The 16,363-nt window shown below is 37.7% G+C and overlaps 3 protein-coding genes across 4 annotated transcripts; 2 read left to right on the top strand and 1 right to left on the bottom strand.

Moving 5' to 3' along the window:
• Nucleotides 1–3: 3 nt before the first annotated feature.
• hddc2 (HD domain containing 2) lies at nt 4–2,849 on the bottom strand. The gene is made up of 6 exons (XM_004083729.4): nt 2,736–2,849; nt 1,846–1,967; nt 1,636–1,738; nt 1,349–1,417; nt 541–679; nt 4–433 (listed from the first exon to the last, which is right to left on the bottom strand). Exons 1-6 carry the CDS (start codon nt 2,808–2,810, stop codon nt 300–302), a joined length of 642 nt encoding a protein of 213 aa, XP_004083777.1. The 5' UTR covers nt 2,811–2,849; the 3' UTR covers nt 4–299.
• Nucleotides 2,850–3,051: 202 nt separating this feature from the next.
• Nucleotides 3,052–5,226, top strand: cenpw (centromere protein W). Its single transcript, XM_004083730.4, has 3 exons — nt 3,052–3,232; nt 3,346–3,459; nt 4,744–5,226. The coding sequence occupies exons 1-3, from the start codon at nt 3,146–3,148 to the stop codon at nt 4,768–4,770; spliced, it is 228 nt and encodes a 75-aa protein (XP_004083778.1). The 5' UTR covers nt 3,052–3,145; the 3' UTR covers nt 4,771–5,226.
• A 2,078-nt stretch (nt 5,227–7,304) lies between these two features.
• Nucleotides 7,305–13,783, top strand: LOC101169655 (E3 ubiquitin-protein ligase rnf146). 2 transcript variants are annotated; one of them, XM_023953202.1, is made up of 4 exons: nt 7,305–7,476; nt 8,971–9,111; nt 9,182–9,328; nt 12,651–13,783. In XM_023953202.1, exon 4 carries the CDS (start codon nt 12,652–12,654, stop codon nt 13,651–13,653), a length of 1,002 nt encoding a protein of 333 aa, XP_023808970.1. In that variant the 5' UTR covers nt 7,305–7,476; nt 8,971–9,111; nt 9,182–9,328; nt 12,651; the 3' UTR covers nt 13,654–13,783. The 2 variants fall into 2 exon arrangements, with proteins under 2 accessions (XP_023808970.1, XP_004083899.1); XM_004083851.4 differs by lacking the exons at nt 7,305–7,476; nt 8,971–9,111; nt 9,182–9,328 and adding an exon at nt 11,611–11,829.
• Nucleotides 13,784–16,363: the final 2,580 nt, after the last annotated feature.

The raw sequence follows: 16,363 nt of genomic DNA, 5'->3' as shown, positions 1-16,363 counted from the left end.
GCATTTGCCGTTTTGCCAGCAGAACACCGACTTCAGACTGTTGTTCCAAAAATAGTTTTGAGACTAAATAAAAGAACATGCTGCCGTGTTAGCAGCTACATGTCATGGCAACTTTCTTTTTTATATATATATATATATATATATATTGACGGTCCTGTAATCGCCAGTCTTTCTGATGGTGTGTATAATCATTTAATAATAAAAAATGTGTTTGAAACCGTCAACAGTTGTATTTTCAGAGTCTGTGAGTCTGGTCATGTGACCTGTCGGTTCATCAACCATTGAGAACGTTTTGGTCTTCAAGTCGGAACATTTTCTGAAGGGAGTTTTTGCTTGTTTTTGCCCTCCTCCTCCTCCTCCTTGGCCGTGTGACGACCCCTTTCTTCATCTAAAGAGCTGATCAGCTGGAGGACGTCTTGGTGCTGAAAGCGACCTAAAAGGAAGATTTCATCCAAGTATTTAGAAATTCAATTCTAAAACGGTGACAGATGTTTTGAAACGGTTCAAAAATAAAAATGCAGGAGCAGGAAGGAGTCGAACCGGCAGTGGAGTCGAAGAACTCCTGCAATCTTCCAGGTGTTCCCTCCAGCTCCTCGTACTCGTGAGCCTGCAGGATCATCTCCAGGAGGTCAAACTGCTTCACCAGCCGAGCTTCTGAGCTGCTCTGGAACTCGTATTCCTGCCCGTCATGCAAACACGTTTGTGTTTTTTTTTTATTTGAAACGGTTTATTTCAAGCAATCAAATAAGAATAGTACACAAAAAACAATACGATCATCAGTTATACATTCATACAATGATGTATCAAACTAAGGATAATTGGACATTAAATTAAATATTGCTTGGAAGGAAGTGCATTTATATAATCCCACCCCTGTTCTACTGTAACCATTTTATTACATGATTTATCAATATCCAGTTCCTAGCTTTTATCAGATAGAAGGAAGAATCCTTAAGTATCAATAAATCACATGACAAAGATGAATTACTTGTGTTAAAAAAAAAATAGACATAACTATTTTAGAAATCAACATAGCAAATGCAGATCAGTTATTAAAAAATATGCAGATTATGTTGATTAGAAAAATAATACTATATCAGTAGAATAAACAACACTGTTTCAAAAATCTTCATAGCATAAATTCATCAAGTATCAAAAGTTAAAAATATTTGCAAATTATGTTTAATTAGGAAAAATCCTGAATCCGTTTTTGGAGCAAGTGAAGTAATATAATTAGAAATCAATCAGTTTAACCATCTTCAATAATTGATTTAAGCTTTTTATTTTTATTAGTATAATAAGGTAATTTTAGAAACAGTGTCTGGGATGTTTTTACACGGCAACACACCTCCCATAAAGAATAAATCTCCTTTTTGAGTCCCTCTGGCAGAAGACTGGTCAGATGTCTCATAGCTTCCTGAAGGAGAAGAAAAAAACCTCGTGTTGGTGTTTTTTTGCATCCTTACGCTTAAGTAATCATGCAGCTTACACTTTTTTTCCCTTCTTTTTTGGTTGTAATATTTTTTCTTCACTGCGTCCAAACTTTATTTAATATATCCCTCATGCCTGTAGTGTACCGATCCTCTGCTTAACCTCTGTTTAACTTGTCATGTGATGCAGAAACCTAAAACGTACCTTCTCTCTTCTGTGTTTCTCTTCTTTACTGACATTGTCTGATGGAGCAATGTCGCCCACAATTGACTCTGCCATGTCATGAACAAGAGCCAGTTTGATACATCTAAAAAACAAACATTGACATTTTTTTCTTATCCCAAACGTCCTTGAGGGTTTCAATCAAATCCACAACCCTCAATCAGAGCATGCTCAGTGCAAAACTCAGCCCACCTGTCTTTGTCCACGGCCGGGTCGGTGATGGTCAAGGACATGACGGCCATGCGATACATGTGGTCAGAAACACTCTCGGGTTCCTTCACCTTCCGGTAAACCCAGCCGGTCCGCGGAACCCTCTGTAAGACAGCATCAGCTTTATCACGAGGAAAAACATTCACCAAAGTAAACGACCACATATGCAAGTCATCAAAATAGCATTAATCATACTTAGGGGTGAATAGTAACGAGTTAGCATTGTATTAAAAATGCTTAATCCATTTAATTACAATAAGCTGTATATATTTAGTTACTTTTTTTGTTTGTACTATTTCTATTAGTGATGTACAATACCAGCGATTTCAGCATTTTCTCATAGTTTAATAAAAATGAAAAAGACTCACCAGGGCTGTCAACGTGATAATACTTTAGTTTACTGAACTAATTCAGAGTTTGACTGCAGGAGAAAACCAAAATGTTTGTTCTTTTGGATTTTTTGTTTGCTTAATTCCATAATTTTGAGACCTTCAATTAGATATTTTAAAAATGTCACACTATATTGAGTAATTTATATTCAACACTTAATAATTTCACTCTTACTGGTATTTATTTTTACTCATTCCCATTTTGTCGAATTTTGAAGTAATCCTGATCTTAAGTGGGTACAGTTTTAAATGTTCCTGCTCCTATTACTAAAACGCGCGTGTTCACTTAAGCCAAGAATGTATTTTGCATTCCAAATAATTAAATTTGACATCAAATTTCTAGAGTTACCAATCAACATAATTATATAAATACTTTTTAAAGACTATTACAAGCGCATCACAATTTAGAAATGATTGGTCTTTACACTCCACCAAAGACCAAAACATTGCAAATGTGTGTTGAATTTTCCCGAAAAGCCTTACTTTAAGTTGTCCAATAATTTTTAAAAATTTGAGCATGTTACTCATGCCGGCTGCTTTCTCCTGGGGGGCCGCCATCTTTTTCTGCTGACCCGGATGGGATTAGTTGTGTTGGTTATCCCAAACAGCCGCTAGATGGCAGCATAAACTAAAATCTTACGTTTCTTAGATTGATTTTACATGAGAAGTTAAACATTTTTTTTCCTAAAAGTTATTATTTTCTCATCATAGTAAATATTTAAATTTCCTGCTATGAGTAAAAACATGACACTATATACATATTAGAAAAAAGAAAAAAAGGAAAAGAAACGGGGTTGTTCCGGAAGTTGCGTAAAGCGGGAAGATTTGGAAAGCGTAAACAAAGGTGCCGACTTCGTTTCTGTGTCTGATTTCACTCCGAAACGCAAACCAAGATGTTAAACAAAGCCCCAAAATTAAAAAGTACAATCAGAGCAAAAGCGAAAGGCCACATAAACATGGGACCTGCGTCAGAAGCGATGGTAGGTGACAATTTGAAAAGAATTATTCCTGTTTTTGCAGGCAGAGTGACAGTGTTAGCTCATCCACAGCTACTTTTACTAGCTATACGTCAGATTTGTTTTCTTGTTTTCAGATTGAATTGCTCACGTTGCTGTTCTTGAACAGCCTGGCTGAAGAGGCAAAGGCTAAAGCCTTTGAGGAGAGATCAGCAACGATCCGGGGTCATCATGTTAGAGCCGTCTCAAAGGTAACTTCTCGCTTGAACGAGATCTCTCGCATCAATGTCCCCCTGAACATTGTTGCCTACAGGCTTCCGTACATCGCACTGGAGTTGATACAAATAAAATACTGCAGATTAGGCTTTATAAAGACAAAGAGCAGCTACATGGTCTAATGTATAAACACCACCTGCATCTTACAGTCATTTCTCCTTGCATTTTGGTTGTAATATTTTTACTTCTTTGGGTACAAACTTTATTTAATGAATCACTAATGCCTGTTGTAACAAGTTACAATCCAGTCGTATTTCTATAGGAACAGCAAACATGGCTAGTTTTGTATTTAGCCAAAATCCATGTGGTTTGAGTCCAGATTCCTGAACCTACATTTATTTAAACACGAATAGCTTGTTTAGGTAAGAAGCATCTCTATTTTTAACTTGGTAAACTAGTCATAGAATAAAAATTAACTGTATATAAATTGTTATGTGTATCAGATTTTAACCAGAGTAAACAAATAACATTTTTTGTGCTTCTTTGTTAATATTTGATGAGAATATTATGTGTATTATAAGCCCCAAGTTTGCTTACTAATGTAGCTTAAAGTTTCTGTCTTTTCCAGTCTATTCGCTCCCACATCTGTAGATTTTATTCATGTTGTCCCAGAGAAGCCTTTGTCTATCCAGAAAGACGTGTGTGTTTGGTCTTCCTTTTCTCTTTCATGGCAGTTTTTATTCATTCTTTTTTAGTTGTCTCGTATCATAAAAGCAGGGAGTCTATGCTATTAAAAAAGTGGGGAGCAGCATGTGATGCTAAAAGTTATGGATCTAGTCAAACGTTTTTTTAATAAAGTTATTTTGCGTGTCAGGTAGTTTGGTATCTGTGAATGTTTGCTGTTAAATTTTGTTGTACATTTCATTACTACTAGACCTCTCTGCAGTGGATATTATCTTTTTTTTTACTTTTATGACTTAAATCACAGGTATTACCATTATTTCTTTGATCAAATAATTGTGGTTAATATTGAATTTCTACTGTGTTTTAATCTGACTGAGTTTTTCTCAGTTCACGCTTTATGTAGGCTGGAATTTTCACTTGCTTTTGTATTTGGGGGATTTTGAAAGCACAAGGTTACCCAAATCTCTCACCAGAACAGGACTAGTTTAAATTATTGAGTTTCCAAGGTTACATGAAAATACTATAATGCGACAAGACTGAAAATGTAATATGGGAAGGCTGTAGCATACCTTATTGATGCTTTTATGTGTGACTTGCTGATGGATGTTTTCTTTTTTTTTCTTTCTTTCCTTTAGAAAGTTTTGAAAAAGGCAAGAGGATGAAGACAACAAAGACGTCTCAACGGACAACAGTGCTTTTTGCTTTTCTCCCATTTTAATTTTTCTGTTTTATAAACTTTGTTATCCATTTTTCCTTTTTAGAAGTTTTCCAATGCAAAGTTACTTTGATTTTTTTTGTTTTTATATGTACTTATGTAAGTGATTGCAAAGCCTTTTTTGAAACCGTAGATAACAAAATAAAACATAGAAAGCTCATTCATTTGTCTGTAGATGATGTAAATATGCATTGGGCCGCGTTCGACTGCTCCATCACGGTTTGCATCTTCAGCTGCATGCTTGGCAAACTCTTTGAATTCCTCACCTTTTCACGCCCTGCAGATCCTCCGCGCTCCAGATCACATCCTGCTGGTTGTCTCTGCAGGGTCTCCGCACTGCCAGATATTTGCATGCTAAACTCCTGACAACACTGCGCTGCAATAAATTCATCTGTTTGCAAAACAAATGGGTTTTTTAATCCACAACTAATGTGATTTGCCTATTTTGTTATTTATTTCCAATACAGTAATCCATATCAAAGAGCTGACTGTTCTTCATATAAGGAAATTGAGTTCTAACTTTAGTGTTTCCATCTGAAAACTAATGGCTTCACATAGAATAGTTTCTCAGCTCTGCATCCATATGTTTTATATTGGTCTCTCCGGCACCACGGTGAGTTTTGTTCGCCTTGTCATGTTTATGTTCCCAGTCGGATTTAGGGAGGTGTTGTCCAGGCTTAACAACTCCCTTTGAAGTCTGCTGCCGTCTGTAATTCATATATTTGAAAAAACTAGAGCCTCTGAAGAACTCTTAGCCTTCCAGTTTGAGATATTTGCTTTACAGTAAAAGTCCACAAATCTTATCTCTGCATGTTTGGATACCAGCGGATGGAATTACTATGCAGCAGCTGGCTGTACATTTTGTAGTTGTTTCTTTTGAAAGATCTGAAGGCGACAGCATCTCTCCAAAATTACAACTGAGGCAGCCGGTGACCCCCCCCCTCTTAGGATAAGATCCAAACTGCCCCCCACCTCCAGTAACACTTTTCCAGGCAAACTGATGCAAAAAAACAAAAAAAGTCGCCTCAGTCTTAACTGAGAACACATGGCGTAAAAGGCATTGGAACAGGCCATTATGCTGATCAAAAAGGAGTCTCAGAGGAATGCAGAACTTGGCCCACACCACGTTTGTCTTGTTTGCACAAACCCAATGCAAATAGAAATTGACAGGCTCTGAAAACACAAAGACCAAAACAGGATTATTGGGACACAAAGTAGAGAGAGAAGTCTGTTTTGACGAAGTGCAACCTCTGAGTTCTCATAACAGCTGATATCAAGCAGCAGGACGCCAAACATTGAAATTCCTGAAAGACCCAAATTCTCATTTGGTGGGAATTTAAAATGCTTTCTAGCTTCAAAGTGTCTATTCTTATTGGGAGGTAGTTTTGGTCCTGACTGCCCAAACCCACATATTTAAAGGAAACTCAATGTCAGCACACGGCTGATGTGAAGCCTGACAGTAAAACGTTTGGACACAAGACTTTCAGTCTGTCAGCGGTGTGCTATTATTGCTAGTTTCTTTGTCATTCTTGGCTTGTCATATTGAATTTATTTGCAGAAACCTTCAAAGGTTATCGCTTATGTGACAGATGCCATTAAAGCACTGCATTTTTATTTGAAATGGAAACAAATGAGGAAATTCTTTATGTGCTTTCTGAATTGTCATTTTTGAAGCCCCAAAAATGGGAAGTCCCTGCTTTAAATTGTGTAGTGAAAAAAGCACAAATAAATGAATGAAAATAAAATTGAAGCTGATTTAAAAGAAAAAGACATAACCTTTATTATAAATGTAAAAAAACTTTTACTGAGGGGTTATCTTTCTGATTATTATGTATTTGTTCACTGAAAGGATGGATTTGTTTAATTTGGACAAATCAGCATCATAGAAAGAGATCCTGCATAGAGGATGAGGAGGAGGAGGGCTGAGAAGAGAGCAAAGGGCGGTGGGAGTGTGAACGTCTGCAGAAAAAGCCCACAGCAGCTTACCCAAACTTTATATTAGGTCTGGGCTGCGACTTTCACATGATCAGTTCTCTCCTGTTGGCACTCTGTGTTCTTGAGTGATTCCACGGAATCCTCAAGGGAGTTCTCCCCAGCAAAAGATCTCTATTGCTCATCTGGAGTTTCTATGTGGGTCCATCTGAGCGATCATGGAGAGCCACAAAAGCTTTTTGAAATGAGAGCTGAAGAGAGGTACTTCTGCTGAAGGAAAATGCAAATACCGTCATTCATTTTCCTAATTCATTTGCTCTCGAGTATTTCTATAGGCCATGGACGCTTAAATATTCAAAGAAGCAAGCGTAAGTACTCAAATGTGATGTGAGATGAGTTTTCTAAGTACTAGAGTACTGTTGAATGCCATCTGGAGATAATGAGTTTGTTTTGAGGTCATACAGGATTTACCTGCATCTACCCCAACAGACCATCTTGTAGTTCTGGAGTCATTTATCCTCACAGGTTCCTCTTCTTTCAGGAAGTTACAACTGTCTGCCAGGATGTGCAACCTGTTCTCCTCTGAATGGCTGTCTGTCCTGTAAGCCTCGCTTCTTCTTCCACCTGGTGCTGGAGGGGATCCGGCAGAGGGGCGTGTGTCTTACCTCCTGTCCTCGGGGTCACTATGGCGTGCGCTCTCCACACGTCAGTGTTTGCATCAGTAAGTATCTGCAAACGTCCGGTCGGTTGGTTTCATGTTTATGCAGCTTTTGCTCAGCTGGAACACTCGACTTTCTTTTTTAACTTTTCTTGCTGCATAGGTTATATGTTTCTTTTTTCAAACAAATTCAGTTATATTCTCTTTATAGTGCACGACATCGGCTGGGTACAAATATTATTCCTTAAAATAAAATGACAAAGCCTTGACAAAGGGACAACATTCTGATCTCTCACAAACACTTGTTTTCCTCTCCAAAGTGCCGGTTCAACCTTGTTGTCACGGAAAACAAAGGATGCAAAGTCATCCTCCAACTTTTTGATCACTCTTTTTTCTTTTTTGTACCCTTGTCCTCCATCTTTAATATTCTTCCTTGTTTCTCTTTTCTCTTTCGCCTGGTATTAAAAAGATGTGCACAATTTTAGGACAAAGTTTAACTTCAAATATGCAACAAAAGGAGTTTATACAAATATTCACCTTGTGTGTCTGAATTCCCCCATTGTACCTGTAAAATCTGTTCAACACAAGAGGCCCTCAGCTTTAATTTGGTTCAGCTGCTGGACATAGCAGGTTAAGTAAAGAAAAAAAGTGCAAGTGTGGCCATGCAAAAGCTGTGAGAAACTTATCTTACACAGGTGTATTATTTACTGGGAAAAAAAAAACAGATTTTTTATCCACCTGAATAATTTGATACGCTAATCTCGAGGTTATAGTTGAAAAAAGTTCATTGGAAATTGATGCCTTGGCCATCTACCCACAATGGGATATCCCCACCACCATGCTTTGCAGCTTACATTGACTATATGAGAACCGGATGAAACGAGTGTGATGTCACCTACAGGAAATGACTTACCGGTACAACCAAAAGAAGTCAAGTCAGTCACAACTTTCTGCAATACGGATGCCACCATGTTGGAGCTGAACAACTTATTACGTAGTGACTGGTCCAAATCTGTCCGAGTCATTGATTAAATGGCAACCACTCTGGCCAATCAGGAGTGAGCTTGTTGGAAGTCCACACCCCTACCTCTTGAAAGGGGGCGTGGGAGAATCTGTCGTTTTGTACGTTTGAGGTGGGAGCCAGCAGGAACCACACACTTTTTAGAAGTATCTTTTGGCCAGTTTGTAACTTGAATAACTTGCTATAGAAAAAAAATAGGATAATCAAGAATATGTTTTTTAAAAAGTACCAGAGAAAGAAGGGTTATTCTGACCAATAGAATTACTGAGTAACACTGTTTATTTCTCAATAGAAGTCTATGGGATTTTTGGCTTCTTGAAGCCAGCGGATACTTCCTGTTTGGAACGCAAGAGGGGCGGGGTTAATCCATCCAATTCTCATTTACAATCAACGTTTACGTATCAAGCACTGAATTTAATTAGACCAGCTACATTTGGTTGATTTTGACCTTAACACCTTTTTTTCAGAAACAAAATGTTTTTAAAGACTATTTTCCCTGGAATAATAAAAAGTGTTTTGCTCTTATTGTCCTGCAGAGTGCAAACCAGACTGTGCCTCATGCTTCAGCGAGCATTTCTGCACACGGTGTCACCCGGGTAGCTTCCTGTTCCAAGGGAAATGTGGAAACAGCTGTCCAAATGGATTGGCAGCCATTACAGAGCTCAGAGAGTGTGCAGGTAATATACGTTTCAACACCTCTAACACCTGAAACTGGTTATGTCACAGGGGGATTTGTCTGTGTGTCAGAGTGTCCTGCAGGCTGTGAGCTGTGTGTGAGCAGGAATGCATGCGAGAGATGCAGAGCAGATATGTACCGTCTGCACGGCCTCTGCCACCACACCTGCCCAGGAGGGTTCATGCCTGACCTGCAGCTCATGCGGTGCAACCCTCAAAGTGAGTTCTAATTCTTAGATTTGCATCCCTCTCTTTCTCATCAAAGTTGTTTTTTCCCCCCTGATCGTTTGCTGTCATCCCAAACTCTCTGTGAGTTTGAAGAATGGACAAGTTGGAGTTAGTGTTCTCTGAAAGAGGTCACTCGATTTTTCAGAAGGAGAGTAGAAACCCGTACTCGACAAGTCCCTCACTTCTTGAGGGTCCATGCCGACCCCTGCCCTCATGTGTCAGAGTTCAGAAAGTGTATCATCAGGAAAGGAGTGAGCAGTAATGAGTTTAAAAGTATTTAACAATTGATATTTTATACTAAAAAGGGAAGGTTATTGATAAAGTATTAAACTAAAACATATTTTTCAATGTACAGTCCAAGAGAAAAATGTGTACTTTTTCAATAATTCACATATTCTAGAATGATTGACGGTTCAGTGACACAAAAAGCTTAGGATTTTGGGGTGGGGGCTGCAGTTCAATTGGTTAAAAGATGTCATGGTAATCAGAAGGTCAGGGGTTAAAATCCCAGTTTTCCCAGTCTTTGTGATCAAGATAGTTGGTCTTTTATAAAAAAATAACCTGAAACTTTTAAGTTTTTGCTACATTATTTAAATATTTAAAGTAAAATATACATAAAACTCTAGAAAAGCATCATTTATCAATAAAAAAAACCAATAATTTCAAATAGCTGTATCAGGAACAATTTTGAAACTTTAGTCCAAAAAAGACAAAAAAATCAGTTTTGAAAAATCTAAGTGAAAAACGCACGTAAAGAATTATATACATTTATTTTTGTTGGTTGGTATGATTTAATACCATTTTCAACAGCAATGTTGTTACAGATTGTAACCGGAACAACGGATTATGAGGAGGGAGGACTTAAAGCTATTGATGTTGAATGTATAGACGGGACGATTAAAATCAACTGGCTGAGATCCTTCTTAAAGAACGAAAAAGGTTTATGGTATTAATTCCCCTCTAAAATATTAAGGGATGTAGGTGGAATTAACTTTCTGCTTAAATGTGACTATGATTTAAAAAAAAAACTGCCAATCAAACTTTCTTCCTTTCATCAACAAGTTTTATTGCACTGGAAACTAATCTTTAAGCATAACTTTAGTCCGCACACCACGCCTCTCTGGAAATGCCGTCATGTGTTACGGAGGAACAAATCCTTGTTTTACAATAACTGGCTGACTAAAGGGATATGGTCTGTTCTGCTTCTACTGGATCATTCTGGAAACATTTTGACGTTTGAACATTTTAGTTCTAAATTTCAATTATTTGATCAGAAACAATATGATGCTGTGATCAAAGCTCTTCCTCTGTCATTGATACAACTATCACAAAATCTACTGTTAAACAAAGTTCAATTAAAACATCCTTCACTCTTATTGGATAAGCAGCCGATTACAAAGACAGAATTACCAAACAGCTTCATACGCAGACTGTTTGTTACAGAACTCTTCCAAACATCTCATCAGAAGAAAAGCATTTCTAAACACTTCTCTAAAGAAGAGGTATTTGAATTAAGGTTGAATTACTTAAAAATTTGTATTTTACTCAAAGTAAAAGACATTCATTTTAAAATAATTAGTGATGTTTACCCATCTAAGGAATTTTTGAGGATTCGTTTTGGGTTTGAAGAGAATGACTGCAGTTTTTGTTTGAATGATATTGAGACTGTGGATCATTTATTCTTTAACTGTGGAGTTATAAAACATTCTGGGAGGAGTTCTGCTTTTGGTATTCTTCCAAAATTGCAATGCCAGTTCATTTATGTTCTATTCGGTGTGGTATCATATAAAAGACCAGAAAATAGAGTTCTTAATATCCTGATATTGCAAGGAAAGTTTTATATACACAAAAATAAATATTTGAAGACCAAACCACTTTTTATAACATTTCATAAAGAGTTCTGTTTTTACTTTCAATCCCTTCATTATATGAAAAAGAAGAATGGCTTGAAATTGCTTAGTTTTGTTCAGAAATACAAACTTCACGAGTACACCTAACTAGTATTAGACTATTTAGATTGGTTCTATGTTCTTTTATTCTATTTTTATTTTACTTATTTGTTTTTATTTATTTGTGTGTTATGTTCATTGTTTTTTTTGTGTTTTTTTCCTTCTATTCTTTATTTTCTATGTTAATATGTTATGTTTGGCAAAGGTGATTGATCTTCGAGGTAATGTTGATAACATGGTTATTGTTCGTTATTTAATGTATGATACCTCAATTGTCAATAAAGTTAAAAAAGAAAAAAAGATTGTAACCGGAACTGTTTCCGGACATAATGCACACTGCGCACGCGCGTTGCAGGTCACGTGCGGTCATTCCAGGCCAACTAAAGTCATTTTAGGCAAGAACAAACACGTTTTTAATTCCGAATGCTGGCAGTTAGTGCTAAGTATATATATATATTAAAAGCAGCTAAATTTAATGCAGCTGTTTGTGTACCGTCGACTCAGCTAACCAGAGTTTTTTGAGGGGGAGTTCCCTGTGTTCGGGTGAGTATTTACATGATGGAGACATGATGAAGCTAATTCGGCAGCTAACAGCAACTTGTTACCGGAATAGTAACAAAAACGCTATTTACAAATCTTGCAGCTGTTAGTTGTGCGTGGGGTGTTGAGACTTTATGATGTATAGATAGACTTTCTATAACACTTGAACAAACTAACTGTTCTGAATTTGATAGCTTGTACTTCATCAGCGTCTCTAGCAAGCTTAAACTAATGTTGCCATTTTTGCTAAAACTGTATCGCAAAAACACTGATTCTAAAAAAAAAGAAGGTCTTAAGTGTTCTGCAGAGAGAGAGAGAAAAAAATCGCTAGGATGTTTATGCAAAAATATAGAAGCTTAAATATGCAGGATGGCGTTTCCAGAGTTGTCATCAATAAAGCAGCTCCGGGTTGCCAAGTCGTGTGACAGAAAAAAGCCAACCGACCCATAGATGCACAAACAAACAAAAAAGCAGCTTAACTTTCAATGAATATATCAAGTGTGACACAGCCGATTATCAGTTAAAACCATATATCAATATATCAAGTCAGCATGGGCTAAATTAAATTACCCTTAAAAATTAAACAAAAATCCTATCGAACTCATTATGAAGGCCTTATGCAGAATTGCAATAGTAGAAAGCATTATTTTTCTTTAATTGTGCTTTATATACCAGAAAATGTAATTAAATATTTCAGGTATTTATTTGCATTTAAATACTCTACTTAAGTATTTATGATTAAAAAATAAGCCAATATTTCAAACTGAAGTGTAAAGGCCCATAATGCATATTTCTTTGTCATATTTTTTTGTGTGCTTTTGCAGCATGGCAGGGTGTGAAGGAGTGGATTTTTCCAATGCAAAGTTGAAGGGGAAAGCTAAAGAAGGCTCCACTACCCCAGAGTGTGCTATCTGCCTGCAGAGCTGCGTTCATCCCGTCTGTCTCCCTTGCGCCCATGTCTTCTGCTTCCTGTGTGTAAAAGGCGCCTCCTGGCAGAGCAAGCGCTGCGCTCTCTGCCGACAGGAGATCCCAGAAGACTTTTTGGAGCGACCGGTCCTCCTTTCTCCTGAAGAACTCAAAGCAGCAGCTGCAGGGCTCGGTGGGAGTGAGTCCCGTGGGGTCTACGCGTGGTACTACGAGGGCCTCAACGGCTGGTGGCAGTATGACGGGAGGACCAGTGGAGAGTTGGAAGAAGCCTTTTTGAAGAACAAGAAAAGCATTGAGATGCTGATTGCAGGCTTTCTGTATGTGGCCGATCTAGAGAATATGGTGCAGTATCGCAGGAATGAGCATGGCCGTAGACGCAAAATAAAGAGGGATGTGGTGAATATCCCCAAAAAAGGAGTGGCAGGACTGAGGTTGGAAGCTCCTTCCATCCCTACTTTAGCGGCTGTTGCCTCTGCGACAGTAGAACGCATTAGCTCTGCTGATGGATCGGACACTGAAGGTCAGCCACAGTCTTCATCTGTTGGAATCATAGCTTCTGTTACTCCTATTAGACCCCAAACCCTGTTGGGACGCCACCTTATCAGTCCTGCGTCTACAGCCCCTTCCTCCTTGGAACAGGTTTTCTCCCAGCTTCTAATCAACCAGCCAGAGGGCGAAGAGGTGGAGGGTGACGATGACTCACAGGCATATGAGATTGCATCAGGAAGTAGTGATATCGAAGAAGACTGTGACGAAGGGGGAGTAGATTCTGCAGCACGGAGAAAACGCAGGCATTGTCCGCTAAGAGAGAGTCAGCCAACCAGAATCTCTCCTAGAGGAGGGCCGCCGAGCTCCGCCGTCATCCCCCGCTGCCGCAGCCCAGACGGCAGTGCAGTGTGAAGAAATGGTCCATCCGGGATTCTTCTGAGGAACTCCGAGCGATCATCCAGCCAAAGAAATATACATTTTACACCACACCTGAAAGGAGCATTCTTCATTGCGTGCCAAATATAATCTTCATTTAAAAATGCTTCAATTCTTCCTACTTATAGACATCAAATCATTTTAGGTTCACAAGAAAATCTGCCATCTGTTGAAAGGTTTTATAACTTTGCAGCAACCAGAATGCAGCTTTGGAATTTACTTTCTCCTTGACGCAGAACTTCAAAAAGTTCAAACTTTTCTGTTTCCTTGGATGTGAGATAATGTTGCATTAAAAAAGAAGAATATAATACCAATAGAGTGGGTACAACTTTGGGAGAAAAGTACAATGCAAAACTACTTCCATCTTCTTTATAGTAATAATTGAAAAGTTTTTACAAAATGGACTCTTGATGCTTTAAAAACTGCATGAAGTCATCTTTAGCTCTGACAGTAAAGTCTGATGTAGTTAAACTCGATTTAAAACTTTTTTTTTTAAACTTATTTTCTATGAGAGGTAAGGTAAAGCTTCCATGTAGCACCTATGTCAGAATGAGGCTGAAATTTTTTGAAAAGTTTTTGAAAAGTTTTTTTTTTTTTTTTTAATATAAATGTATGCAGTGTGTTTGTGCAGCTGTGTGTAGGACTATGTGCTAAAACATCACTGACAGATCCACTGGAAACCTTTAGTTTATAAATGCAGATCCACATAAGGGGTTCTATTTCTTGTGGAAGTATTCCCAGCAGGGAATACTCCGCTATCAAAGCTGCACTTGGATGAGCTCACTGTTTCTCTATTATTATGTGATCTGGTGTTTGTGTTTGGTTTTTTCCTTCTGTGTAATGTTTGTCTTTGTGTTGAAATGTCAATTTAATAAAATATTTATATACACACAAACCTCATGGTAATTTGTCACTTATTTCAAGTGCAGTAGCCAGTGTTGTCCACAGAGTGTAGCTGTTTAAAAAAACTTAGTTTTTTTTTTTTTTTTTTGAGCCACCAACCAATTTAAAAATGCCAAACGTGGTGGTCACACTATTTTTTTTATGCACCAAGTCTGCATCAATATCTTTATTATGGATATCTCAGTCCTTAAATGGAAAATATTCAAATTCATTTTTGTCAAATAAAAAAAACAGTTTATCAAGCTGATAAATGTTTGCACTAAAAATAAGAGTAAACTAGCAAAACTATTTGGTCTTCAGAGCTTTTTGTGTTAAATGCTTAAACATTGATCCTTTGCCAACACACAAAGCTGCTCACCAGAGTGAAGAAAATGTCTGCACTCGAGCTGTGACTTGAATAAGAATCGTCACTAAATGAGCCAGCCTTCCACTTTTCTTCTACGAGTTTCCATTAAAAGGATGTTGTGTGTTGCATATTTATCAGTGGCATTAGGCAAATGTGTTGTGCTTTCAAACTATAGGAGACTTCTGGAACACATATGTGAATCATATGTCCAGAAAAAAACAGGCTTTTTCCAACTTTTTTATTTATTTTTTTGCAGTCAAAGACTTTCCATTACCATAAAAAATAAAAAACAAATCATATAAATATTTAATTAATTGCACATTTGAGCCCAACAAGAAGCAACAAAGAAACATGTCGCATGAGTGTTGTTGTATCTAAGCAATATTTTCAGTTGAAAGGCTATTGAATAACGGGAAAGCTGATGACCAAACAAAAAAGGATTCATTGTGAACAATAAAGGTTTATTACGGAAAGGTACAAAGAAAAAAAAATGACTGGTGGGTCCTTTCATACAAAAACAGGACACTCTGTGAAAGGTTTGCTCTTTTTTCAAGCTCTATTACTGTCACAATATAGGATAAAATGCCAGATTTAGCTTTTTCTGGAGCTGCTCTGGTAGGTTTGTCCTTCAGATGGACAATGTCTGCCTCATTTTTTTCACTAAAGCACAAAAACAAAGAGGAAATCTTTACTTTTGGCCCAGTTGAGCCTTTATTGACCTGCTAATTGAACCACATAAAATCCAATAAGCAGCTTCCGGAACAATCTATACCGTGATTATAAAAAAAAAAAAAGTTGCATCAGAGCATCCATCAGTGTGAGATTCTCATCATGGAAACAAAATCTTTATTTAAAATGAGCAAATATGGAGGAGCGTTCAGCCAAGGACATTTAGGGACAAACTTTAGACGATTTGAAAGACAAGGACGGAGACACAGAATCATGCAGGCCTGACTAACGTTATATGGGCAGACTGAATGCGGTATACGATGTGGCCAAACATAGTTTGTCTGTCAGACAGACAGACAGACAGACAGACAGGAGACGACTTTACTGAATGTTTTCAGACACATAGCTGCTCTTAAAATATGCTCTGCATCCTGCTTTTAAGCCACCTGTAGTCTGCAAGAAAGCACACACCCTGAAATCAGCACTGCTGCCATTATAGCCACATCAATCACTTCTTTCATCGCTCTCACACCAGCAGAACATTGTTGATGCATGGATTATTTATGACCCAGTTTATGCGTTTGCTTGTTAGATGTTCATTTAGTGTCTTTGCACGGAAACATCGTTAACAGATGTAGCAGTTATCACGTAGCTTTGCTGCACCTTTTTTTGTCGTCTTTATCCTGCAGCTGTGCACAATACATTTACACAAAGTGGGACGGGTGTTTCCAACTGTAACGCAAAGATTCATAGACTCGTACCTCACTG

Source organism: Oryzias latipes, chromosome 24, assembly GCF_002234675.1.
Source record: "Oryzias latipes chromosome 24, ASM223467v1".
NCBI lineage: Eukaryota > Metazoa > Chordata > Actinopteri > Beloniformes > Adrianichthyidae > Oryzias > Oryzias latipes.
The sequence above is the reverse complement of the archived record's forward strand: the minus strand, read 5'-3'. Positions and strand labels throughout refer to the sequence as shown.